General features: G+C 49.0%; 3 protein-coding genes and 1 long non-coding RNA gene across 6 annotated transcripts in view; 2 read left to right on the forward strand and 2 right to left on the reverse strand.

Moving 5' to 3' along the window:
- Positions 1 to 748: 748 nt before the first annotated feature.
- RPRML (reprimo-like) lies at positions 749 to 1,637 on the reverse strand. The gene has a single exon (XM_012655242.1). It carries the CDS (start codon positions 1,441 to 1,443, stop codon positions 1,081 to 1,083), a length of 363 nt encoding a protein of 120 aa, XP_012510696.1. The 5' UTR covers positions 1,444 to 1,637; the 3' UTR covers positions 749 to 1,080.
- Positions 1,638 to 10,413: 8,776 nt separating this feature from the next.
- Positions 10,414 to 26,533, reverse strand: part of LOC105819085 — a 27,069-nt gene continuing 10,949 nt past the window's right edge. The window contains exons 2-5 of the long non-coding RNA XR_001137945.1: positions 21,701 to 21,830; positions 11,911 to 12,036; positions 11,150 to 11,230; positions 10,414 to 10,622 (exon numbers count right to left, since the gene is read on the reverse strand). This is a non-coding gene — a long non-coding RNA (uncharacterized LOC105819085). The remainder of the gene's footprint in view (positions 10,623 to 11,149; positions 11,231 to 11,910; positions 12,037 to 21,700; positions 21,831 to 26,533) is intronic.
- LYZL6 (lysozyme-like 6) lies at positions 15,025 to 22,119 on the forward strand. Its single transcript, XM_012655257.1, has 5 exons — positions 15,025 to 15,167; positions 18,224 to 18,448; positions 19,356 to 19,514; positions 20,472 to 20,550; positions 21,770 to 22,119. The coding sequence occupies exons 2-5, from the start codon at positions 18,313 to 18,315 to the stop codon at positions 21,837 to 21,839; spliced, it is 444 nt and encodes a 147-aa protein (XP_012510711.1). The 5' UTR covers positions 15,025 to 15,167; positions 18,224 to 18,312; the 3' UTR covers positions 21,840 to 22,119.
- RDM1 (RAD52 motif containing 1) overlaps positions 23,606 to 26,533 on the forward strand; it is a 13,303-nt gene continuing 10,375 nt past the window's right edge. For all 3 annotated transcript variants that reach the window (XM_012655253.1, XM_012655254.1, XM_012655255.1), the window contains exons 1-2: positions 23,606 to 23,749; positions 24,126 to 24,305. In XM_012655253.1, coding sequence (XP_012510707.1) covers positions 23,654 to 23,749; positions 24,126 to 24,305 — 276 coding nt within the window. In that variant the 5' untranslated portion in view covers positions 23,606 to 23,653. The remainder of the gene's footprint in view (positions 23,750 to 24,125; positions 24,306 to 26,533) is intronic.

The raw sequence follows: 26,533 nt of genomic DNA on the forward strand, positions 1-26,533 counted from the left end.
CCCTTCTAAACGTACTGAGTCGCCCTCACCACAGAGAACCGCCCGCGCTCCCGGATGCAACCAAGGGGTTTCTTCTTACTCTACTCGCCCACCCTGTATGAGGGTGGGCTCCAAACAAGCCCTTGGATGGGGATTTTGGCCTCATAATTAGATATTTAACTAGATCTAGTTTTTCCCCCTCTACCAAATTGAATTTTACTTGTTCGCTATCCTGATCTAATTGTACTGTTTTCCCCCTTTTGGACGCAACTCACTGATTTTGTTTCATCTCACAGAAGAGTCAAATTTCCAATGGTTTAATTAATCTCTCTAGCTGTCTGGCTGCCCCACAGGACCTGCCTCCTCCGCAGTCGCGTAGACAACAGTTCCTTTTCCACTTCTGCGCCCAGCCCCAGGAGCCCCGACCTGCCGGATGGCTCCCCAGCCAGGCGTCCTACGCAGGGGCTGGTTTCTTCCCGATGGGCTCAAAGTGCCCGCCACTAGGGGACACGCCACTCCTCCCTCCGCCCCCGCCAACACACGCCCTAACACCCTCGCGCGCGCGTACACACACACACACACACACACACACACAGGCGCGCGCGGGTGGAAAGTCTCCCAAAGCCCTCCGGTTGCAGTTTTATTACAAGATTTCTTTTGAATTGCAAAATCAGGCGAAACAAGACGAGAGACGGATGCTCCAGATCGTCAACCACACTCCCCCACCCTGCTTGGAACCCACCCCCACTAACAGACACAAAACTCCCACGCTAGCGACCTCAGCCCCAAACGGCCTCGCACTCACTCCCACTGCCCCGAACTTTTTTTTAAATAAATCTGGTTAAGAACCCTCATCCCCCAACCTCCCACCCTCCAACGCTGACACGCACACAGGACCGAGCCCGGCGCGGAAGTCCCTTCCCGCGCCGTCGCCGCGAGTCCCGCTGCGTCCCCAGGCCCGGGCGCCCAGAGGCACGTCGCTGCCCCTTGAGCTACCTGCCCGGAGGCGGCGGCACAGCCCACAGAGGGGGACGAGGGTCTGGTCTCTCCGGTCCTTCTCCTTGCGGCAGTGGCGCTGGCGGGAACCGGCCGGGGTGGCGTTCAGTACAGCCCCAGGATGGCGGCGCCTACGTCCTTGGAGGGCCGGCGCTCCTGCATCAGAAAGTTGATCATGCTCTCTGACTTGATGAGCAGGTTACAGCCCAGGAAGAAAACGCCGAAGATCACGGTGAGCGACAGCACGCAGAGCACGGCGATCTGCGCCACGCGCGACACCCACAGGCTGCGCTCGTCGGGCGCCAGCCCCGCGGGGATCCCGTCGCTGGCAGCCAATGGTGCGCCCCCGGGGCAGCAGCCCAGCCACGTGCCCAGCCCGTGGCTGCGGTTCCCCAAGGCGGCCCCGGCGCTGCCGCCCACGCCGCCCACCTCCACCAAGCCGCTGTGGTTCAGGAAGGTCGCGTTCATCGCGGCGCGGCGCCCAGGGTCTCGGCGCGCAATCCGCGGCGCACTGGAGCTCGCTGGCGTCCGCGCTCTTGGGGACGCTCCCGGCCGTCCGAGGGACTCAAGCGCGGGAAGGGGAGGAAGGCGGGAGGCTGCCCGGGAGCTGGCACTCTCGGGCCGCCTACCCTGGGCGCCCGGCGGGAAGCGGCGGCCCAGAGGAGCAACAGGAGGCGTGGGAGCTGCCGCCGGAGAGCCGAGCGCGCGTCGCAGTTGCAGCCGAGTTCCCCGCCCGCCCCGCCGCCCCTCCCCTAGCAACCGCCGGGCCCCGCCCCGCCCCAGGGGGCGGGAGTCCCGCCCGCCTCGCAGCCGCCCCGGCGTCCCAGGGCCGAGGGGTCTGGAGACTGGGGCAAGCCGGTGTCTTCTAGCCGGCGAAGCTCGGCCCCCTCCCGGTATCCGCTCTCTGTTCTGGGCTAGAAAATCTCCCAAAGGTGCCCATTCCGGGATCTGGTGCTCTTAGCAGTCCAGTTCTTGCAGAAGTCTGCCGGAAATCTCTGCTCTGCTCTGTACCTGAGCCCTAGTAAACCTTCCTAGCCAGCGGAGGGGTGGCCGCCTTGGCCGCTCCACTGGCCGGTGGCCCTGGGTCGCCCCGGCCGTCCTGCCTCCCAGCTTTTCCTGGGCTAGCGGCTGTCTGCCTCCTTCCCTACATCCCACCTGCAACCTGGCCCGATTTATTTATCTTTTAAATTAAAAAATAAATTATTGGTTTTTTCCCCTTTAGTTTTTATGAAAACATGGTCATTGTAGCTAGTTAGAAAATATGGATTCGAAAAATGAAAAAAAAAAATCTACAACCTCACAATCCTACCACCCGGAGAGTGTGGATGTTACCACCTTGGAACAAACTCTTCCAGACCTTTTTCTGTTTGTGCGTCTCTCTATGTGTATATTAATATTAGAAATGAGAATGCACTGTTCATACCTAGTGTTTTGTACGTGCCGTTTTGTAACCTTTAGTAGTTAACGGTGTATCTTTCCCAGTGACAGGCCTCTACAACCGTGGCTCTGAATTGCCTGGAAGGTTTGTTAAAACCCAGATTGCTGGGCCCCACGCAGAGCTTCTGAATCAGTAGGTGTGGGGTCGGGGCCCAGAATGTGTATTTCTAACAATTCCCTGGTGATCTCAAAATACTAATCTACATCATTCTTGGTGAAGGAATGGTGTTATTTCACCAAGGTTCCTGGTTTTGGATACCTGAATCATTTCTTTTTCCTTTTTTTTTTTTTTTTTTGCACCAGAGCAATATTACCGTAAAGAGCCTTCTATCAAAGTCTTTGTTCAGAAACTGTGATTTTTTATTTAGATTGTGTTTTGAAAAATGGACCAGCAGAATCACAAAGTACATCCTACTAAATCGCCCTCCGGAAATGCACCAGTTTATGCTCCTGCCCTATGGGAAAGGAGGGTGCCACCCTCATCCTAGTTATTGTCAGTATTTTAAAATCTTTGCCTCAGTTTGTGGGTGGGGTGCGGTTTCTCACCCCGTGTTAATTTTCATTCTCTGCTTGTCGCAGGAAGTAAGGAAAGCACTTAGTCTCTGCCTCTAGCAAGAAGTGGTGGCTGGAGACTTGAATTCAGTGGTGGTAGAGAAGGTTGCAGAGAAGGTCTCAGAGAAGGGACATGGAAAGGCCTGGAAAATTGGCATGAGGGGATTCAGGATGCCCCCAGCACATGAGCATGTCAGAGCTCCTGCCCCCTGCTGTGATTTGAGTGTGTCCCCAAAGTACATATGTTGGAAACCTGATGCCCAATGTCGTGGTGTTCGGGGAGGGGCACTGCCCTCGAGAGTGGATCGAGGCCATTATCTCGGGAGTGCGTTCCTTATAAAAGGACAGGTTTGGCCCCTTCTTGCTCTCTCCCTCTCTCTTGCCTTTCTGCCATGTGATGCCCTCTGCCACGTCACAATGCAGAAAGAAGGCCCTTACCAGGTGCTGGCTGCTCCATCTTGGACTTCCCAGCCCCCAGGACTGTGAGAAATAAACTTCTATTATTTATAAATTACCCATTTTCAGGTATTCTGTTATAGTGGCACAAAACAGACTAAGACACCAGCCCCCCCGCCACGCATATATTCAATATCGGAACACTAATTCGTGTGTGTCCTGGTGAGCTATAAAAATTCTCATTTTAAAGATGAAGGAATAGACACAGGCAGAGATGTACACACACGTACACACACACACACACACACACACACACCGAGATTGGGAAACAACCTGGCTCATCTTCCTCAGTGCTGGGAAAGCTGGCCTGGCACAAGGGCACTCAGTTTTCTGCGCAGGAGTCTCCCTGCTCTGACGTCCCCTTAGAGCCAGGATAGAACCGGGAGGTGGCAGGTAGCTGGTCGGAACGTTTTGTCTTCTGCTTTGGGCCAGTTGGATTTCTTTAGAGAGATGCTCAGATGTGTTCTTTGCCCATCCTTCTCCTGAGATCTTTGATGAACCCTGGACTTGGAGCCCAAGACTGGACTCCATTCAGCCGGAGTCCGGCTGCCCGCTGCAAAGGAAGGGGTGGGAGTGAACAAGAGGGCAGGACAGGGGCCTGCCCACGGCAGCAGGCTCTGAGAGGTGGATTGGATGGCCGGCCTTTGCTTTGCTAAGCACCTACTACGTGCTCCGTGCCTTAAATACATTACCTTATTGAACTCTCACACCAGCCTTGGGGTTCAGCCAGACTGTCCCCTTGACACGAGGAAACAGAGGTTCTCAGTGTTTAAGTGACTCACTCAAGACCTTACAGCTAGTTAAGCATCGGAGGCAGAATCTCATCGCAGATCTGTCCTGTTCCAAAGCTATGCCGTTAATTATTCCTGTCCCCTTCTTTTCCATCCTCTCTGAGCTGGTTTCTTTGGATACCTGGGGTGGGAGGGGGTAGGAGGGGGGAGAAGAAGATGTTGTCTTTGACCTGGGAGCAGGAAGGGAGAGAGAGAGAACTTGGGCTTCTGGAAATAAGCAAAGACCGCCCAGATGAGAGCAAGCAAAGGCATTTATTCAGAGATTGCTACAGCAAGGCCGCCAGCCACTGTCACTCAGAGATCGCTATGGCAAGGCCGTCAGCCACTGTCACTTCGCAGAGACTCACAGGCAGGCAGAGGAGTGGGAAAAAGCTTCACAGGGGAAAGGGGGAGTCAGGTCTACCCTGACTGGGGCTGCTGGCCCGGGGGCGCTGTAGGTGGGCTGACTAGAAGAGCAGCGACCTGTGATTGGTCAGGAGAGCATAGTTGGCTTTCTCCAGTTGGTCCTGCATTGGAATGGGGACAAAATTAGGGAAGCTGTCAGTTATGATCAAGTCCTGGCCATTTGGGGCCAACTGCTCCGGGGGTTGTTTTGGCTTCCTGGGCTGTTGCTGCAGGTTTGGGGTCAGAGTTCTGTTTTGATCCATGTCCATTGTCCGCTTGCCTGTTCGGTCTGTCACACTTCATGTGGGCCCAGCCGGCCGCTCCCTGCCCAGCGCCTCCTCTTCCTGACTCTCTCCCGTCTGCCCTCGCTGGAGCCTCTGATCTCGGCAAGTTTGGTTGCAGTTTGACACATATTATCTCTTAATTCTTATAATGACACCGAAAGGCAAGTCATTGGTTATTTATTGCTGCATCGCGCATGGCCCGGCATTGAGCAGACCTTGATAATCCCAGGCAGCTTCTGCGACCAGGAATCCAGAAGGAGCTAGTTGGTGGCTGTGGCTCTGGGGTGCTCGTGAGGCCGCAGTCAAGGCGTTGGCAGGGCCACAGCCGTCTGAAGGCCTGACGGGGGGCCAGGGCCGGCTTCCAAGGTGACTTGCTCACGCAGCTGTTGGCAGGAGGCCTCAGTTCCTCGTTGGCTCTTGGCAGGGGGCACCTCAGTTCCTTACCATCAGACCTGTCCACGTGGCTGCTTGAGTGTCCTCATGACAGCAGCTGGCGTGCCTCCCAGCCGCTGTCGAAGAAGGTGCCAGAAGGTGAGCAACTGGTGGAAGAGAGAAGGACAGAAGAGTGAGGTTCCGGAGTGAAACGTGTTTGCTGTCGTTGTCATTTAATCTTCACAGCAAGCCTTGTAGAAAGAAATCATTAGCCCCTTTTGCCAGATGAGAAAATAGAAGCTCAGAAAAGAGACACATCTTGCCCCAGGTCGCAGAGCTGGTAACTAGCACAGCCAGGATTTAAGTCCTTAGCTGTTTTATAACCAAGCTCAAACTCTCAGTATTTGTTTGGGGGGTTGGGGAGTCACTGCATCGTTAAGGAAAGACCCTCCAGCCCCCAGGGCTTGGGAGGGGCCTCAGGCCTCTGAGGAGGAGGCTGTCAACTGCTGCCCCCGCCTGCTCCAGAGACAGGGAAGCCAGTGTCTCTGGGCCCAGCTGCCACCCGTAAGTGACTATTTTTACCCTCCACCTCAGGGACAAGTCTGCAACTCCCGGCTCTGGAAGGGCCATCTGGGCAGTCTGGCTGCCCCAGGAAGAGCCACCACCCAGAGGCTTTGTGCCCTGCTGTCCCCGCAACTGTTTCCAGATGAACCTTGAGCTCTCTGGCGCGCCCTGGCCATGGGAGGCAGCAGGAAGCCCCCTCCTCCAGATCCTGAGGTTAACAAACCTCCCTCATTAGGACCACTTGCTGGATAGACCTATCGGACCAAAAATGCCTAAATCTGGAGATATTTTAAATGGCTCACATTTTAAACAAGGTTCATAAAGTGTTCTTTCCATGAGTCATTTTAATGAAGAGATAAGAATGATTTTATTTGCATATTCAATTGTGCCCCTCTCAGAAAAATGTAAATTGTGTGGCAGTGCACTTCCGGGAGGCCCGAGAGCCCTTGAACATCATTTATTTTCTGAAGTGGTTTCAAACAACCCTCCTAGCTCCCTGTTTACACTATTCATTGGTTTGACAAACTCTTCCTGGAACGGGCAAAGGTCGCCTTCTGCCCATGCGCCCAGTTCCGGTCCACATGATCTCACGTTTCGAATTGGTGGTGGGGAAGTTAATGACATTTTAGTGCATCTGGTACGGAATTAAAATAAACCCGGATTGCTCCATTCAGTCTTTGCCCCCTACCAGACTTCGGGGTTGGCCCCTGCGCGGTTTACCCTCCAGGGAGACAGAGGGAGGCCCCCCAGGCAGTTCAGGCCAGGGTGGCTTTAGGAAATGTGTGTGTGGGGGTGGGGTGGGGGAGGTCTCTGTAGCAGAAAGGGAACGGTGTGTAGACACCACACAGTGGAGAGCTGTCACGGGGTCGCAGGTATCGTGGAACTTCACACCCCAAGAGAATACCTGGGTTTTGGGACCTGGGATCTATTCCTGCCTCTGCCCCTAATTGGCTGTGTGTGACTTTGGACACACCAGCCATTCTCTCTGGGCTCCGACTGACACATCCATTAACCAGGGGAGCTTGATCAGAAAATCTTCAACACGACGTTATTTGCAAAAACAGGTGGCAGCCTGATGGGCCATCATCTGCCTTCCCCTGCTCTAGGCTTCCTGTGGGCTGCAGAGAGCATGGGGCCCAAGCACCGTGCCTGATCTGCCCCTAGAGATCTGCCTGGGCCTCTGAGTCCTCATGTTGAAGATGAGGAGGTTGGTCAATATCTGCATTCCCCAAATTGTGCTCTCTGGATCAGCAGTTTTGTGAGGTGACAGAAGAGACGCTGACCTAAACAGGTTTTCTTTGCTGCAGGACTTCTCAGGACCTTTAGTATGTGGGTGTGCATTGTGAATTTCCCAAGGGGGTGCAGGATACAGCATTTGACAATGGGAAACATTTTTGCTAACACCAACTAATATTCTGTGCCACTATGTACCACACAGCATGGTTTGGGAAATGCTCTGTGGCCTCCCTCAGCCTCAGTTTCCTTCCCTGAAGAAAGGGGATGATGATGGCACCTGCCTCCTAGAGTTGCTGGAAGGTTAAATGAGGTAATGCCTGGAAACGAGCCTGGCTCAGTGCCTGGCACAGAGTAAGTGCTCAATAAATGCTAGGAGCTATTATTTATAATAAGGTGCTTCCTTTCCAGCTCTGACATTCTGTGCTTCCAACTGCAGCATGTAATTAAACGCTAAAGCATCTGGCTTCCCGAGTAGAAAGAACGAGGCTGGAGGAAGGAAAAAGGAAGAGAAAGATCCTTCTGGGTTGCCCATTTGTGCACCAGCCTCACTGCCAGCCGTCACAACAGGGGGACGCAGCAAGATGCCAACTCCTAATGACAGGGCTCGGGTGAGTTGGTGGTTCCCTGTTTAGCTCAGACACTGTGGAGAGTATCTGAGACTACAGAGAAGTGAGAGGTAAAACCAGGGCTGCTTGTGGTCAAGCAGTAGAACCTCACTGCATCCCACTACCCTTTCCCACTGTCCTGGACACGGTGATCCTGGCCACCTTCGAGCATGTGTCACATGCTGGGGGAACAGTGACAGGGAGAGCCAAGTTGGAAAAGGTAAGTAGGACAGCTCATGCGAGAAGGGCAGGAAGGGCAACCCCACAGAGGAACAGCATTTGCAGTGGCTCAGAGGAGCGCACAGCTCTATTTGCAGGGGACCAGGCGTGGGCAGGTGGTGGGGCAGAGTGTCAGACAAGGAGCCTGAAGAGGTGGCTGGGCACCAGGACACTCAGGACTTTATCCAAGTCGGAGGGGAGGCACACGATCAGTCTGGCATTTACATTTCCCCGGATAAAAAAGAAAACAACATTTTTTTCAAATTTTTCCATTTATATGAAATATCCATGGAGACAGAACATAGATTGGTGGTTGCCAGGGGCTGGGGAGCAACTGCTTAATAGGTACGAGGTTTCCTTTTGGAGCGATGGAATGTTCTGGAACTAGGCAGAAGTAGTAGCTGTACAACATTCTGAATGTACTAATTGCCAATAAATTAACCACTTTAAAATGGTTAATTTCATGTTATGTGAATTTGATCTCAATTATTACAAAGGTAATGATGAAGGTGAACTAAGCGAGGAGAGCGGCGTGGGGGAGGGGTGGGAGATTCCGCAGCCCCCAGACCTGGGGCCCGTGTGCCAGTTTCTGGCTCCCACTGGCAGGGGACACGTGGGGGAAATGGTCGGGTGAGGGTGGGGCTGGGGGCTCAGGGCTGAGCACACAGGTCTGGAGAAGAGAAGAATATTCAGTGACACAGAAAGGTGGTCACTGTATATTATGAAGTGATAAAAATGCAGATTCTCGAACAATGTGTACGATGTGGCTCCTTTTGGTCAATTTCCGCACTCACACACACAAACACAGGCTGTCCTGCAGGACAACATACGCCGAAACATTGGCAGTGGTCATCTCTGTAGGGTGGGACTATGAGAGATTTTGATTTTTTTTCTTTTTGCTTATCTGTATTTTCTAGATGTTCTACAATGAACATTATATTAATATCTTGTAATATGTACAAAACAGTTAAAGTGCCAAAAGCATCACGGGGGGCTGCTCACTGTCTGACACCACAGCATGGTTTCTTCCACGCTGGGACATGAGCTTCCAATGGTGGGAGGAAAACTAAAGGGAGAACAAACACTATACAAAAAATAAATAAAAATAAAGTGTTTACCCATAGGTGAGACACCTTTTGCCCTGGCAAACCAAACCGCATGTACCTTAAGGCTTAAGCAAACCTGCTGGGCATGCCTGTCCACTGAGACATGGGCTTTACCCAACCAGTGATGTGGGCAACAGGGGGAAATCTCTGTCTTACTATTGAGCAACTTTCCACCGCCTCACATATTTGGGGCACCCCCACCCACACTCAGATGGTCACAGAAATCAAACAGATCCAGCCTTCCCTCAAGCCCTCACAACTCGTACCCTCTGGGGCCATTTTTGCTTACCTTAGCCATGTGGCCCAGGACACTCTTCCTGTTTGTATTACTCAGACTTACAGATAGGGCCCTAATGTGGGGACACTGCCTATTCCCTAATGCACACACGATTTTGTCATCCCCCAACCACCCACGAGAAACACCAGCCAGAGTCTTGATTTATGTAAACTTCAGGTCACTTGTCAGGACCCTGACTTTGGTTTGCTCCATCAAAAATTACATCTTGACTAAATTTCCCCAGCCTCCAGTGCTTCGGACTGCCCTTCCTTCCCTCCCAAGTCAGTTTTCCGGGGGACGTCCGCAGCAAGACACTAATTCCCTGGTGGGCCCGACTAAGGAAACATCCTGTCCCATCCTTTGGCACACAACCAAGGCAGCATTGCACTCAGCCAGGGGCGGGGCTCCCCAATCTTGGAAGAGATCAATTCTTCCTTTGCTCACCCCTTAATCGATCCCTTACTCAGAGGCACTTTCGCAGCCCAGGGAGCCAAATGGCATGGCACCAAATTCCAGGGAAGAGGACTTCATACCACCAGTGAATCAGCTCCTGTCCTGTTAGCCAAAATTGAGGTCGCAGCCCAACTCCCTCCAGAGCAGGGGATATATTGGGTGTGCAGCACCTGTTTGAGTCAATGATATATTTGGGGGTTTCCATTCTTCTTAACCCAACTCAATCCTACCTGACACATGCGGCTTCTGACTTGGTCCTTGGGCTCAAGTTCCTGCCTTGGTCACCTGCCCAGTGTGAGGATAAGGGCCCTGGCTTGCTCCATCCTGTGACTGGAGTTCTGCCCTGCCCCCGCTCAGTGGCTGGACCCTGCCGCCTGCTGGTCCTCCCCTCCATCCATGCCACCTGCCCATCCCGCAGGATTTCGTGGCGCTGGACTGGCCTCCTGCCAGAGTGGGGGCCAGGCTGCTCCAGTGCTTTTCTGCAGGAGCCCTGCTGCCGGCCTCTCCACCCCTCCCACTCGTCCCCAGACCCTTGGCTGCTGCCTGGGCCTGGCAGGCTGGCTGCTCTCCAGACATCTTCAGCAGGACCGATGCCTATGGCAGCTTCCCCAGCGGAGAGGTCCGGGAGCAGCCAGTTCCTGCCATACAGAAACAGCAGCATCTTCATTTGTTTACTCCGAATGACGGCCCTGGTACCTCAAGCACAGGCTGCAGCCCAGGACGTCAGACCAGCAAAGACATTGGAACTGCTCACAAGGAATGTTCAGGAGTTTGCTTCAAGGGTATGCCCATGGCTTGGGTTATATGTGCAAGCCTGCACGAGTCCCCACACCTCCTAGTCCTGAGCTGTGTCATCTGCACGTGACAAAGCTGAACTGGATGCTGTTGAAGATTGTGCCGAGTCCACCCTCCTGCGAAGAGAGAAAAGGGCTTTGCCACTCAAGGGCTGCTGCCTGATTTAGGGCCTGAAAACAACCACTTTTTATTTATTTACTATGATTCTGTGGGTTGACTGGGACCAGCCAGCCAGTTCTTCTGCTGGTGACAATTCCTTTAGCCCCTCTGACCTCTGTCCTCACGTGGAGGTGGGGATGGTCCTGTATACCCAGAAGTGATGAGATAATACCCCAGCTAACTGGATAGTTGATGAGGGCGAGTTTCTCTTTATAGAAGTGACGCAGCTAATAAATGAAGACAGTTCGGTAGAGTTAGAGTACCACTGTTCTAACCTCCGGCGCATTAGCGGGTCTAGGCATTGGACAACAACAGATGCTAATGTCACAAAAAGAAAGATGCTAGACATTATGTACGTCCTGTGGAAAAACACGATACCTACTATGAACCACTTTTGCCAAAAAACTCAACTCTTAATCTGATCAGGCTTTTAGATTCAACTATCAATTTACAGGAAATACAAAAGACAGAGAAATGTGTTGACCTGTATCCTGGGTTTGTAATCATCAAAATCCAGACTGTGGATAATCTGCAGGATACATGATGTGGCTTATTCAATAATAAACTGCAAGAGAAAGGAGAAACATGAAAGAGGCACCCATGGATTAAAAGACACTTAAGAGACATCAACTAATCATAATGTGTGCATCTCATTGGGATCTTGATTTAATCAAGCTGTTAGAAAATGCTTTTTGACATAAAACAATTGAAAATTTGAACATTGAATATGTGATGATATTAAAGAATAAATGTTTTAAGAAAGACAGAGAGAGAGAGAATGTGTGACCAAAGCTTGATAAAGAAGAACCCAGCAACGAGGCCCGTCATTAGAGAAGGCTGCAGAGTATGGGGGAAACAGACAGTGCTGGGGTGGTCGCCCCCACTTGGCCATCACCTTGGCTGAGTCCCTTCCCCTGCCCAGACCTGGGTTTTTGCACCTGTGAAATGATGGAGGGACCCAGAGGGCTTGTGAGGCCTGTTTAACTCTGGCCTCCTTTGACTCCATCCTCATTTTTACCTGGCGCCCGTATCAGCCCCACCGCGTGTTCACAAGAGCATGGAACAGGCGGAAGAGTGCGTGATGGGTGCGAGCCCAGAGCTGCTGGCTTCTGCAGAACCCAGAACAGAAGGGACCACCTCTTCGAGGCACTTTGCCTGGAGGGTCAAACTATATGATGTCAGCCGAGGGAGAAGAGAGAAACCGCTGGGGGACTTCACCCACCCACACACCGAGGGCTGAATTACCTGCTCGCCACGACGCCTTGACCTTGTTCTGATACCTGGGGATTTCTGGGGAGTTTCCCAGGCCAGCATCCTGATCTGGTCACCTGCTCAGGACTCCAGTTGAGTTGGGCTGCTTGTGACAGACTCCTGTGAGTGCAAATGAACAATGTCCCTGGATCGTTCCATGTCACCAGCCCCTCAATTACTTGTCGCTGGCCTCTGCCCACCTGCTCTTCAAATGCCATCACTGTAAAAGTATCAGCCTTCACATGAAACCTCACACATTGTATTAATAAAGGCTCTACATAAAGGGGTGAGGTGTGGGGAGGGGAACCCTCCTCCTGGCCCAGCACGGGTGCTTAACATTCTCTTGAAGCACGACAAGCTTTCCCCAGAAGGTTAAACTAAAAACCCACCATCTGCTACCACCACCAACCCGCCTCATGCGTGAACTAAGTCATAGGGAAAGACAGCTTCATCCTAAGTGGGCAGCTAAGCCCACATGTTGGTGTCAAACCTAGATTCAAATCCTCACACTGCCTCCCACCAGCTCTGCAACTTCGTGCAAATTACCTAACCTCTCTGCAGCTTCTTTAGCAAGAGTGCTTTGAAAATGATCTGCTTCCCTGTGCACGGCGTTCGACGTCATGTTGCACACACTCGATAAATGTCAGCAGTTGCTTTTATCGGGAGGCTTCCGTGGCAGCACCCCGTTGGAGGCTCCACCATCATCTCCCTTCCACCCCTCGTTAAACTTTCTCTCCCTTCTCTCTGTCTTATGAAAAGGCCCTTTCAGCGTCTCGTTTTCTCAGTGACATGCTAACCTGGTTAGCCAAGCCTGTGATGTTGCAGTGTCTGACGATGGCACCTTGCCTCCCCGCTTTGTAATTGTGGATTTCAGGCAAGGTGGGAGGCCTTCCCAAGCCACCCTGAGAATCACAGCTCTTTGGTGCCATCGCTAACTCTTCCATAGCAGCCCTGCGATACCAGACCCGGAGCTGTGGCTGCCGTCTCAATGGAGTCAGGACGCCCTTTTAAAAAGACTTGGGAGCGTAGGGAGGTCCAACAAGATGGAATCAGGAGCCAAAGAGACCACAGCTAGAACTCCAGCTGTAACCGAGTGTAATGGGGGTAATTAACCCCCATTCCCAGGCTAGGGAGCACGGCGCAGGGAAGTCTAAGTATTCAAGCTCTGCAACCCTCACTTCCCGGACATGGGGCACTTCCGCCCTCTAGTGGCCACTGTATAAATTGCACAGCACGCGGGCCGGAAGAAGGGGAGATGGGAGTTTTCCCTTCTGCATCCACCTGATGCTGAGATTCTCAACCCGGCTCCGCCCATAACTTCCTTTTCACAAATATCTTTGTGTCATGATAGTAACTTGAAAATATTTTAAGCAGCTTTATTAATGTAGTGACATACAATAAGCTGCACATACATAGGATACAATTTGATAACTTTTGACATGTATACACCTGAAATCATGATCACAATCAAGACGGTGAACATATCCACACCCCCCAAAGTTTCCTTGTGCCCCTTGGTGATCCCTCTTCTGTCCCTTCCTACTTCCCCATCCCCAAGCAACCACTGATCTGCTTTCTGTCATTAGAGATCAGTTTACATTTTCTAGCATTTTCTACAAATGGAATCATACACGTACTCTTTTGTCTGGCTGTCTTTCACTCAAATTATTTTGAAATTTATCCATGTTGCTTTGTGTGCCAGTAGTTCTTTTGTTTTTGTTTTTGTTTTTTTTTTGAGACAGGATCACACTTTGTCACCTGGGCTAGAGTGCAGTGGCATCATCATAGCTCACTGCAACTTCAAACTCCCCGGCTCAAGAGATCCTCCTGCCTCAGCCTCCTGAGTAGGGGGGACCACAGACCTGTGTCACCACGCCAGGCTAATTTTTTTTTGGTAGAGATGAGGTCTCCCTATGTTGCCCTGGCTGGTCTCCAACTCCTCGCCTCAAGTGATCCTCCCGCCTCAGCCTCTCAAAGTGCTGGGATTACATGCGTTAGCCACTGCTCCTGGCCAAATCCTCTAAGAGTTTTTTTTAAGCTGCAGAGAGACCAAATTTCTAGCATGTGGTCCTGGGCTATGGAAACCTCTCCTCCTGCCCAGGGCTCTCACTCTACAGAAATGAATTTTTTTCTGAGGCACCTGTAGATTTTTGACCACAAAAGGTTACCCCACAAAGTGGTACCCCCAGAATGTCCTCCTGCCGGGGTTTTGCCTCCCCCCAGCCTCTGCTGGCTTCCTATCCCAGGGTGCCATGTGCTGGGACGTCCAGAGGTGGGGCGACAGGCAGTGCTGCCCGCTTAGAAGCCCCTTGCACTCTCTCGCTGTCCAATCCTGCCATCCTGTTTCGGAGGAGGAGTGGATATCAGTAATAAAACTTTATCTTTCACCTCCGCGTTGCTGCGGTTGATGGAAATTTCTCCCAGACTTCCTTGGTGACCAATGACGTTGAAATGTTGTGGCCTCCACGGAGAGGTGACAGGTTGTCAGGCCATCATTCCACAGATGGTTGACCCAATGCAGACTGTAACAGGCAGGTCTCCTTTGGTCGCAAGTGACAGAAACCCAGCTCAAACTGGTTTATGCAAGCAGGGACATTTATTGGATCTCAGGAAGGTGAAGGTTGTGTTTGGGTCCCAGAAAGGGTGGACTCTAGGACTGGAATCCTATCCAGACTTAGGCCCTCAGATGAGCTGCATCTGCATGATTTAAAGCTGCTGGCCTCTGGCCCTGTACCCACCGGCTTCCTGTGAAAAGCTGAGCCGCTCCACGGAGTTCCACTTCAACATGTACCGACCAGGGCGCAGGCATTCCCTGTCGCCGCGGGACAGGGCCTGTGACTGGCAGCCCCACTAAAACCCCACAAGAAAAGGAGTTCCCCCGAAAGTGGTGCTGTTCCCGGAAAGGAAGGGAGGGGGGCAGGCAGGACACCCAGCGCTCTCCGCCCTTTCCCACCCAGCTGTCTGCCTCACAGTTGTCACCTGTCCGTCTGCCATTTCCACCTGGCCAATTTGCATGGTTAAAACCAACGTATTTCCGGGAGACAGATGACATCACAGAACTGTGGTTCCGGAAGGCTGGGAAGGCCCAGGACTCCCGCCTTCTTTAGAACATGGAGAGCTGTTAGTGGGGCGGGGCTGGAGCGCAGTTGGTGAGGAAGAGGAGGCTCCTACCCCAAACGGCCTTGTTCTACAGAGCCTCACAGAAAGCCCTGGGCCGGCTGAGACCTGGGTCAGAGAGGGACGGGAGAGAGGTAAGCTTCAGAGAGGGGTGAGAACACACCCAAGGGAACCCCAAGAGAGGGCTTACTGGGCAGGCATGGGGATCCCTGCTTCCCGAGGCTCGGTGACGACTATCTCTGAGGGAACCCACTGAGTCAGAGTGGGGTGGCTTGTTTGTCTGAAATGCTATTTTAACTGGGCATCTTATAATTTCATTTGCTAAATCTGGTGACTTTGGGTGAGAGGGGGAGAAACAAAAGAATGGCCCCAGCTCAGGCTGCTGTGGAATGAGTCTCAGAAGATAGAACAGGAGAGATAAGAGGAAACACCACCCGAGTAGCCACCGCCCAGAAGCTGCCTGACACTTGCAGGCAGTGGATGGAGGAACCCAAGGCTTTGCCCTCAGCAACATGTGCCTGATTTAAGGGGAAAGATACACACTCCCTCAGTGACGGAGATAGCCCCCGTCTTTATTTTCATGACATTTACCATTTTGAAGAACACAGGCCAGTTATTGTACGGATTTTCCCTCAATTTGGCTTTGCCTGATGTTTTCTTGGGATTAGACACAGGCTATGCATCTGGGGACAGAATAGTACATAAGCGATGTTGTGTCCTTCTCGGGATGTCACAGCTGGAGGCACACAACGCCCCTCTGTTACTCACTGGGGATGTTAATTTTGATTGCAAGGTCAAAATACTATCTGCTTACTCCACTGTATAGTTACTGGTTGTTTTTTTTCCAAGCAACTAATGCACAATCAGTAGAGAGACCCTCTAAGACGGTGGATGTATCCAGGCCTTCATCAGACAGCCCACCGCCCCAGAGTTAGCACTGATGATTCTCGCTCACACCAATGTATCGTGGTTGCAAAGTGGTGATGTTTTTCCAACTTCATGACTGCCTCCACATTTCTCAGTCAGCATCTTACTGTCAGGAAGAGCTTCCTGCTTCGTCCCCATATGTATCTATTTGTCTATTTGTTATATCATAGACTCATGGATTCCTATCACATTCAATGCGTAATCTGTTATTACCATTTATTTTGACGGTCTAATGGTCCCAGATTACCTTGCAAACCATTTTGCAATGGTTTCTTAGATATGACAACCAAAACACAAGCAACGAAAGAAAAAAATAGATAAACTGGACATCATCAAAATTAAAAACTTTGGGACTCTCAAAAAACACTATCAAGAAAGTGAAAGGCAACCCAGAGAATGGGAGAAAATATCTGCAAATCATATATCTGACGATAAATGATTTGGGTCTAGTATCCAGAATATATAAAGAACTCTTAACAACTCAACAATAAAAAAGACAAATAACTCACTGTAAAAATACGCAAAGGTTCTTAAAAGACATTTTTCCAAAGATATAAAAACAGCCAAACATATGAAAAGATGCTCAACATCACTAGCCATCAGACAAACGATCACACCAAAACCACAATGCGATATCAGTTCACACCCACTGGGACAGCTTTGATCGAAAAGACAGACAATAACAAATGTTGGTGAGGCTATAGAGAAACTGGAACCTTCATACACTGTTGATAAGAATGCAAAATGGAGCAGCCACTTTGGAAGTCTGGCAGGCCTCAAAAGTTTAAACAGAGTGACCCCATGATGTAGTAATTCTACTCCCAAGAAATGGAAACATATATCCACAAAATAACTTGACTATTAATGTTCATAGCAGCATTATCCACAATAGCCAAAAAGTAAAAACAACCCAAATGTCCATCGACTGATGTATGCATAAACAAATTGTATATCCATACAACGAGATATTATTCAACTGTAGAAAGGAATGAAGTATCATGCTACAGCATGGATGGACCTTGAAAACATCATGCTAAGTTAAAAAGCCAGACACAGAAGACCATATTCTGTGTAACTGTGTATATGAAATGGCCAGAGTAGGAAAACCATAGCGACAGAAAGCAGATTAGCGGTCGCCAAGGGCTGGGGAGGAGGCATGGGGAACGAGTGCTAATGGGTGCAGGGTTTTGTTTGGATTGATGAAAATGTTCTAAAATCAAGTGAGGTGACAGTTGCACAACTCAGCAAGTATACTAAAAACTATTGACTTGTACACTTTACCCCAATTAATTGTATGGCACGTGAATTATACATTGTGAATTATATCTCAATAAAGCTGTTACAAAAAAATATTGTTCCCTATTTGACCACTCCATCCCCTTTTGAGCTGGCTCTTGTGTCTATTTGACAAGCCCCAGTCCATATTTTAAGCACTTTCTTACTTTCTGGTACAACAAGATAATCCAGACTTATCTCATAATCCTTTCCTGCTCCAGCCTGGGAATCAGCCCGTTGTCCTGGTCCACTTTGGTGGGGAATGTGAAACCAAGATCTGGGCATTATTTCATTTAATTATTGCAACAACCCTATTAGGTAGGAATTAGCACATCTTTGTTTTACAAATGAGGCTCAGAAAGGTTAAGTATGTTCCCCAAGGTCACATAGCAGCCCAGCATTTGAAAGCAGGTAGTGTGAATCCAGAGCCCTTGCTGTTCTACACACATATAAACACACACACACACACACACACACACACACACACACACACACACACACACAGTGTGAAAGTGAAGGTTATTTCTGTGGCCAGCTCACCAGGAATTGCACAAGGCAGAGTATGCCCTTGGGGAAAGTCATGTGTCATGGGTCTGAGGATGCGGGGTTGCGGGGGAGATTAGCACCCAGTATCCTGGCCCTCCTTCTGAAAGCACATGCTCACACACACACACAAATGCTGGTGAAGCACAGTCTTCATTAATCTCCTTTGCCGACCTCACTCCCCACCCCAGCACCTGAATGCTGCCTGTAGCTGGGTGTACATTAAAAGCGGACCTATAAATGAAATGAAATTGGCCTTGGTTTTTAACTGTTGAAGCTGGGAAATGGGTAGATGGAGGTTCATGATACTATTCTCTTTTCTTTTGTAAGTGTTTAGTTTTCTGTGATAAAAAATATATATAAAACAATAAACGGGAGGAAAGAGACTTGAAACAGCCAGGTAGCGAGCAGTGAGCGAGCGAGACCATTTGATTGCTCTCTCCAGAGTCCCCAGCTCTCGGAGAAGACCAGCAGGAAGTCTGTGAGGCTCTAAAACGATAGGCCCTCAACGGCACCTCCTCCCCTCCAAGGACGATGAGGGAGCTACTCATCCCCTTGGTCAGCTGCCTCCTTGTCGTAAACCAGGCCAGCATCATCCATCGCTGTGACTTGGCCAAGGTGCTGCACCAGGAGGACGTGGATGGGTTTGAGGGCTACTCCCTGAGTGACTGTGAGTGCCATCAGCCCTCCCCTGCCATTTGTCCTCCTCTCCTAGTCATGCCCTAAGTAGCCAGCTTCTTTCTTTCCCATTCATCTTTCAAAGCCAGGTTCAAAAACCCACACCTCCAAGAAGCCTTTCCCAACACTTCATATTCATTCAACAATTACTAACTGAGCACTTATTATGTACCAAGAACTGCTTTAGGCGCTGGAGACATGGGGGATAAACAAATGCCCTTCCCTCATAATGTTCACATTCTAGGGGAAGAGAGAAGCAGTAAATAAACACACAGTTATAGACAGTACTGCCTGGTTGTGCTAAATGCTATGAAGAAGAATAAAGCAGGGGGAGTGACAGGACACACTGTTTTAGATAGGGAAGTGACATTGGGCAGCACCGAATGAAATGAAGGACCTGGTCACCCAAATGTCAGGGGGAAGAACATTCTAGGCAGAAGGAACAGCCAGTACAAAGGCTTCATCCTCCTGCAAGGAAGGGTTATCCCACTTGCCCAGAATTTGTGCACACCTGTCTTGCAACACTTTCTCCTTTTATCCTGCTTTGTGGCTTTTTTTAGGTACATATCTTTATTCTTGTAATACAGGCCTGTTGAAGGCAGCATCTGTGCTTGACCCAGCTGAAAGGTGGGCTTTGCACAGTTCCTGGCACACAGTAGGTGCTCAGTAAGTGCAGAAAGCATGGATGGGTGGAAGGCTGGATGAGTGGTTGTACTGATGAATGGGTGGATGAACCGAGGGATGAGAGGGGAAGCCAATGGGTAAGCCAATCGGCTCGCTCCGTCTAGCCTCTCGGGCTTGTTTCTTTTGTCTGATCCCCCCTGTCCCTTTCTCCTCCACTTCCCTTCTCACTTGGCTTGGTTCCCTCTAAATCCTGATCTCCTTCTCTCCATTCTAAGGGCTGTGCCTGGCTTTTATAGAAAGCAACTTCAACATATCAAAGGTAAATGAAAATGCAGATGGCAGCTCTGACTACGGCCTCTTCCAGATCAACAGCCACTACTGGTGCAACGATTACAAGAGTCACTCGGAAAACCTTTGCCATGTGGACTGTGAAGGTCTGGCCAGGGCCCCAGGGTGGGAGAGGCGAGAGAGGAGACCAGGCTCTGCTCACAGGACTTCTCTTTCCACCCACAGCCTGGGAATGCCCCCCGAGAGATGGTCCAAAGAATTAGGGAATCCCTTTAGTGAGCCGAGGGTTGAACTAGTGGCCCTAATGCCCATGCAATTAGGAGATTCTGTAGAGTCCTTGACTAGGATCCAGAAAGGCTCTGTACAGCCAGTGGTAGTAGAGCGGCTGCAGCAAACTTCCACTGAGAGGATATTACATACTAAGCACTTTACATGCATAGCTCACTTCACCCAACCTTCCAGGCAAACTATTTATGATCCCCATTTTACAGATGAGCAAACTGAGGCCCATGAAGAGAACCAGCACTGAAGGCCAAACCAGTGGCCTCAAAGGCTCAGCTCTAGTGACTCAGTGGTACCATCTTCGGTTAATAGTCTGAGCAAAGGCCAAGTGCAAACTCTCCTCCTTAAAGCTGATCCAGGAGGATTGATAGGGCCCACGACCCTGTCCCTCACCTCCTCCATCACACACTCACTAACTTCCCTGGGCTCCTTGCTTAAAGAGTCCCCCTAGTTAGGCAGGACTTTACTGTGGCCTCTGTGCTATCTATTTTGGCATTTCCTCTTCCTAGACAGCCCTCCCTTCCCTCCCCCCTCCCCGCCAAACTGTGGGTGAACCACCATCTACCCTGGCTAGGAAGAATAGTAATGAACAGGCCCAAATCTCAGTCCTCCTGCCCCCTCTTACCTCCACCCCTGCCCACCCCCAACCTCCAGCAGCCACTATAGAGATGTCTACATTGGTCCCTGGGTGGGAGGCCTTGCCTGGACTGAAGTACTCAGCCACTAGGTGGCATAGAGCTGTTCAGGGAGGGCCAGTGTCTGCCTCAGTCTCTGGGACTGTCCTCTGTTGCCCTCACGGGTTTTCTTTTTCTCTCTTTCAGATCTGCTGAACCCCAACCTTCTCTCAGGCATTAAATGCGCGAAAATGATTGTGTCCAGATCAGGGGGGATGAACAAATGGTGAGGAGGACATGGTGGGACTAAGTTAGTGGGCAGAGGCCCAGGAAGGAGGACGTGGCAGAGAAAGGGGCAATAGGCAAGGACTCATGGGCACTCCTTTGCCACATCTGAAAAAATGTGGGATGGTTTGGACGGGCTTGGAGCTCTGAGCTAGAAGACCTGAGATCTGGTTCTTTCTCTGATATCGTATTAAACAAAACTCTTTTGGTTGCAGTAACAGAAAACAACTTGAGCTAGCTGGGGGAAATTTATTCTGGGAGAACAAGGTGTCTCCCTGAGCCCACTCAAGGGGTGCAGCTGGGCTCAGGAAGGGAACGAAATCAGGGCTGGAAACTGTCAGCAAGCTTTCCCTGGCAGGCTTCAGCTTCTTTTGGTGCATTCGCTTCACTACTCTGCAGGCCAGCTTTCTCTGTTCCCCAGTCCACAAGACATACTATGTGCACCCCACGTTTGTGTGCTAAAGTCCTAAACAACTACAGGGACAACTACAGGGACTGAACACGCTCAGTTCCCACCCAAGTTCCTGGGATGGAAAATCTGATTCAGCTGAGGCCATGTGTTCCCCCTTGGTCCAATCAGCTGTTGGCACAGTAGGCGTTTAGCAACGCAATCAGGGCTACCGCAGGAGCACTCTTGCCAGGATTGGCAATTTTTTCTATTAAAAGCATGGTGCTCATCAGCTGGGCACACCCCCCCAAAGCTATCAGCTCTCTAACGGGGGACATTCGGATGTCACTTACCTTCTCTGAGCTACAAAGTAGATATATAAATAACATAAATGGCTGACTCTACAGGCAATTGTGAGGATGGAGGGTGTTAAATGCTTTGCATACTCAAAACACTGTACAAAAGGGACATTGATGATTATTAGAGCTGAGCCTTCCTGGAGCGGAGAGTCAATGGTTGCACTTGCTTTTTTTTTTTTTTTTTGTTATTCTTTTGTTTTGTTTTTAATAACTTTCAGCCCTGTAAAACGGTGCTGTCTCCCCATTAAGAGGGAGATGAGGATTTGAAGATGTGGAAGCGTACTGATGAGAGAATACCAGGGATGAGGGACATTTATTGGAAGAATCAGAGGAGCCAGTGAAGGACAGACCAGAGGGCTAGTAACGAAGAGGATTCTGGGTGTTGCTCTGCATAGAAAACTCACCAAGAACTGGGCATGTGTGTGGAGATGCTACAAAGTGGGCAGCAAGAACCACATCTTTTTTCTCCGCAGGGTAGAATGGAGGTTGCACTGCTCGGGCCGGCCACTCTCCTACTGGATGACAGGATGCCACCTGGAATGAAACAGGGTGCAGGCCCGCTGTAGAGTCATTCTGGGACTCCTCTCCTCACTCGGAGCTTCTTCGTTTCTTCTTCGTCTTGCCTCCGCTTCATGTTATTCTCTTCCCTTCCCATTTACAAGTAAAACTGATCAGAGCCCTGGGAATAAATGGTTTTCTTGGGCTTCCTCCTTGTTCACATCCAGGCCCAGTCCCATGGTTCCTGTCTGTCATTTGCAAAACCAAGAGGACTACAATAAAGAAATCTATAGTTTTTGAATTATTAAAGCAGTGCCTGTGCAAAGAATGTGTTAATTTATTCATTGTTAATTCCGTGTATATTTGAGTACCTAATACAATAGGAGTGTGCTGGTTACTAGAAGGAAGATAAAACATAACTATTGCTCTTGAGGTTTTTGGGGGTAAAGGTCTGGTACTGAGGTGGAGAAAGGAGTGGTGAGATGGAGAAATGGTGATAGGTGCTAACGATTTTGGGGTGGTTTGGAAGGATGGGCTATTAATAGAATCTAGAAGATTAAAAAAGTCTTCTCTGGATAGGATCCAGTTTGCTTGGAGGGTGCTGGTGTAGAGCAGAACTGCTTAAAGAAAAGGCAAAGGCAGAAAAGGGACAATTGGAAGAATGTCCTGCACATAGCCACCGTCTGTAATGTCTGGCCAAACTGGGGTGTTATTCTGGCCACTCATTTCTCTACCGCTGAGTATTAACTGCTTCAGCTATAAGATGAGAGATTTGACTATTCAGTAGTTCCCAGACTTTTGGATTTGACACGCCAATAAAATGTCAAAAAAATTAAACCTGAGATTTCCAACTTTTAATTTTAATGCCCAAGTAAGTGTATTAAAACAACTATTCTCTATTTATCAGCATCTTTTCATAAAACACATTTTTTGTGTGTGTCAGAATTGTAGGGAGGTCATGTTTGTAGCAGAATGAAATGGAATAGATTTTATTTTATGAGATTAAAAAAACCCTGATTATATTGTTCTTTTCTCATTCAGCTGAGGACAAGTGAAAATTTCATCACAGACAAGCACAGGTCTGAGGACTATTATTTTTATAAAAACCACAGGAGACTTGTTTTGCAGGGTTTCTTCTGGTTCTGACATTCTAGTTTAAAGAGTCTTAGGACTCTTTCGCTCTCAGTAAGTAGCCGATTATGACGCCTAGAACACCCCTTCTCAGGCACCATCAGCTCCAATGTTGGTGCCCTATTTGGACCCACTGTTTGATTTTTGTCCCCAAATTTATTTCTTTTTCTTACTCTGCCCACCCCAACCTCCCACACCATCTGAAACACACATATGCAATTTATCAGAATCGCGCAGGACAACCAGGGAGTTCTTTTTAAGGATTTCATGCGACTGTTAACGGCTTAGCGAGTTATACTTTGATTTGCGTATTTAATACTGAAAACACTCAAGTCAAAGGATAGCATCTTTAGTGGTTATTTCCTACAAGATCAGTAGGTAGTAGTGTTAACTACCTAGGTCCCTAGTCTCCTCCAGGAGTAATGAAGCCAACTGCTATGAAGATGTCCCTACCCTTCCATCCAGAAAGCCCACCTTAGGACTCTGCCCTAAAAACACACTTGAGTAGAAGCACAACTCTGAGACTGGGCCGGAGGAAGCGAATTGACTCTGAGAACGGCCTGGCGTGGGAGGGGCGAGGGACCGCTACGAGTGCCGGCCCCGCCCCCGTCCGCCGCGCCGTACCGGCTCCGCCCCGCGCATGCGTCCCTTTTTAAAAAAGGGCGGGCACGCATTGCGCAGGCGCAGTACTGCTCGAACCTTAACCGCGCAGGTGCAGCAACGGTAGTATGGCGGAGTTGGTACCTTTTGCGGTTCCCGCCAAGAGTGACAAAACCTTGCTAGTCTGGGAGCTGAGCTCTGGACCTACGGCCGAGGCCTTGCATGTGAGCCGGGGCCAGGGTGGAGGGAGGGATGGAGAAAGCCGCCCACCCGTGACTGGGAGCCCGGGAGTCCTGCCTTAGCACCTCACCTGCCTCGTAACCTCCACTGACGGGCTCTTAGTTCGGTAGGGGGCCCCAGCAGTCACCTAGCCCCAACGGGTTTTACAGAGACCCAGAGGCACCTCTCAACAGCCAGCACATTTTGCCTGCTAATGCTTCTTAAAGCTTAGAATTTAAGAGGAAAACTTGTTCATGAAATGAGAAGTGTTTCGAGTTGCACCCACTGTGGGGAAGGGTTTGGGGAATAGGAGGGGACGTGAAGTTTTGTTTTCTGGCCACGATATTTCATGCACTTACTTGGTGTGGGACCACCCCACAGAATTCTCTGTTCACAGAATTCTCCCGGTTTGGCCTTCTGTATTCAGTTAGAGTCTTCCCAAACGCTGCAGTGGCTCGTCCTGGTTTCTATGCCATCATCAAATTTTATTCAGCAAAGGACGCCCATAGAGCCCAAAAGGGATGCGACCGGAAGCAGCTTTTTCAGAAATCTCCAGTCAAGGTGGGTCCAAATATGGAATTCTTAATCCACTGGAAATGAAGCACCGAATTCAATAATAATATGCTAGTGTTTGGCATTCTCGTTTACAGAATACTCTCAGATGCATTGCCACGCTGATCTTCCAGTTCCTTGCTTTTAGACGAAGAAACTCAAACTCAGGATGGTTAAGTGCCTTGCTGAAGGTTCATGACAAGAACTGTGAAAGCTAGAGCTCAAACCCAAACTTATTGATGCTAAATCCCATGTCATTTTGTGCTGCCCTTTAAGAAATCTTCACCAGAAGTTTTCTGCTCATATTTACTTTTATGTAGACTTAAAATGTGTGAGCATGACAAACTCTTTTTGCCAGTTGTAACATAAAGGAAGCTTTATCATCATCATCCTCATCGTAACTCTCAAGCTGCCTATTCAGAACGCCCTTTAGTTCCCAGAACATGGGAACATTTTTTTAATGCACTGTAAAAACCCAATTGCATACTAACATGCCAACCAATTTTACTTTCCCAGAGACACAGAATGATGTCCTGTGCCTCATTCTACCAACTTTCATTTTTTCAATAACCATTTCAATTCCCTATTGGCTACTTGATCTGGCTACTTTCTACTGACTTTGCTGCCTTTTCTTGTCCATATTCCTTTCTTCATTGATTTAATCTTGATTGAATCTGAGAACTCTACTTAGTGACTTCAGGTATATTACTCCATTTCTGTAGCCTGTCCAATACCCTCTTCAATCCTGGCTCCACTTCTTGTGATTGAAATGGTTACCTGTCAGACATTCTTCAATTTTTGGACTATGATCTGCTTAACCAGTGACCATCTCACATAACCACTCAGATATTACAGATAGTACTGGAAATATTATGAAATAGTTATAGTTATTGGTATCATTTTGTGATTGATGAGTTTTTAGTGCTCTTTGGACATTGAGACCATTCCATAAGCTTTAGGTTTTGAGAATTTTACAGCATAAAGCCCATCACCAATAGAGTGATGAAGGAAATTATCTACAAGTCAATATATAGTCGAGAGGAGAGGGCATTCATATTATTATAGATGTATTTATGTATTAAATATATTTATTTACTTAGAGTTTGGGTTACTATCCCCCCAAAATTGTCATCTACTTTAATTACGTATTCTTTTATACTTTGGCAAGTACACATAGTTCTTGTCTTTTCTGCCTTTTATAAATACAGAGAATAGCATTTTAAAATAAAATTGAGGACAGGCCCAAGGCACCTGAAAGAGTTTTTTTCCAGTGGCACGAAAGAAAATGGTTGCCAACAAGAACTGTGGCAAGGTCATCCAAGTGACAACTGTCTATATTATCTAGGGTCTCAGAGCCCTTCTGAGGCTCCCTGGTTGTCCAGAAAAGCTCCACTCCAACTCACAACACGGGCAAGTCTCCTCTTCAGCATCCAGCATTCAAAAGTTAGCCTTCATTTCTCCTTCCCAACAGGCATTATCTCCATCTCTTCAGTTGGAGGAAGTAATTTCATTTTTTATTTACTCATTCCTTCATTCATTCACTCAATCAACAAGATAATCAATCCTCTATTATATGCCAAGAATTCTGCTTGGTTCTGGGAATGAGAAAAGAATAAGACATGGTTCCTTCGGGCACTTAAGGAGCTTATAAACTAGTGATAGAGCAAGATGCATAAATAAGTCAATAAAGAATTAATAAGGCTTTGATTTTATCTGTATTATTTGAATTTTATGACTATATTCATGTACTACACGTTTTAAAAAATGAAATAGACATATAAGAAAGAATTAGTGATGCAAGAAATCCACAGTAATGTGCAAAATGTTTAAAGAAGCTTCTTAATGCAGATGAACCTCTAATTGTTTTCATTGCTTGTGAAATTTATAGAGGTATGTATATTACCTCTTCTGACAGGGGTTAGTAACTTGGGAACAGGGGTGGGTGGTGGAATCATTTTACCTGCTCTTCAGGCCATGTTCTCAAGCAGGAACTACTGGATAGGAAGACTGAAACAATTTCTTTTCTTTGCTCAATTACTACCCTATAATTTACCTCTGCAGGGCTTCCTTAGTTGCTTTCATCATCACTGTTCACCACCAGAGGTCAGGGAAATTTCCCAATTAATCAGGGGCCCTGAAAATGTTTCAGAAAATTACTGTGGCTTAGACATAATGAATAACACTTATTTGGGGCTTAGTATGAATTCAGTGCTTATAATGTTCTATCCCATTTAATC

Source organism: Propithecus coquereli, unplaced genomic scaffold, assembly GCF_000956105.1.
Source record: "Propithecus coquereli isolate 6110/MARCELLA unplaced genomic scaffold, Pcoq_1.0 Scaffold469, whole genome shotgun sequence".
In the NCBI taxonomy this organism is placed as follows: domain Eukaryota; kingdom Metazoa; phylum Chordata; class Mammalia; order Primates; family Indriidae; genus Propithecus; species Propithecus coquereli.

Coding starts and splice junctions, on each gene's coding strand:
- RPRML (XM_012655242.1), bottom strand. CDS start 1,443: ATGAACGCGACCTTCCTGAACCACAGCGGCTTGGTGGAGGTGGGCGGC.
- LYZL6 (XM_012655257.1), top strand. CDS start 18,313: ATGAGGGAGCTACTCATCCCCTTGGTCAGCTGCCTCCTTGTCGTAAAC. Junction 19,515..20,471: donor TTGCCATGTGGACTGTGAAG/GTCTGGCCAGGG, acceptor TCTCTCTTTCAG/ATCTGCTGAACCCCAACCTT. Junction 20,551..21,769: donor TCAGGGGGGATGAACAAATG/GTGAGGAGGACA, acceptor TTTTCTCCGCAG/GGTAGAATGGAGGTTGCACT.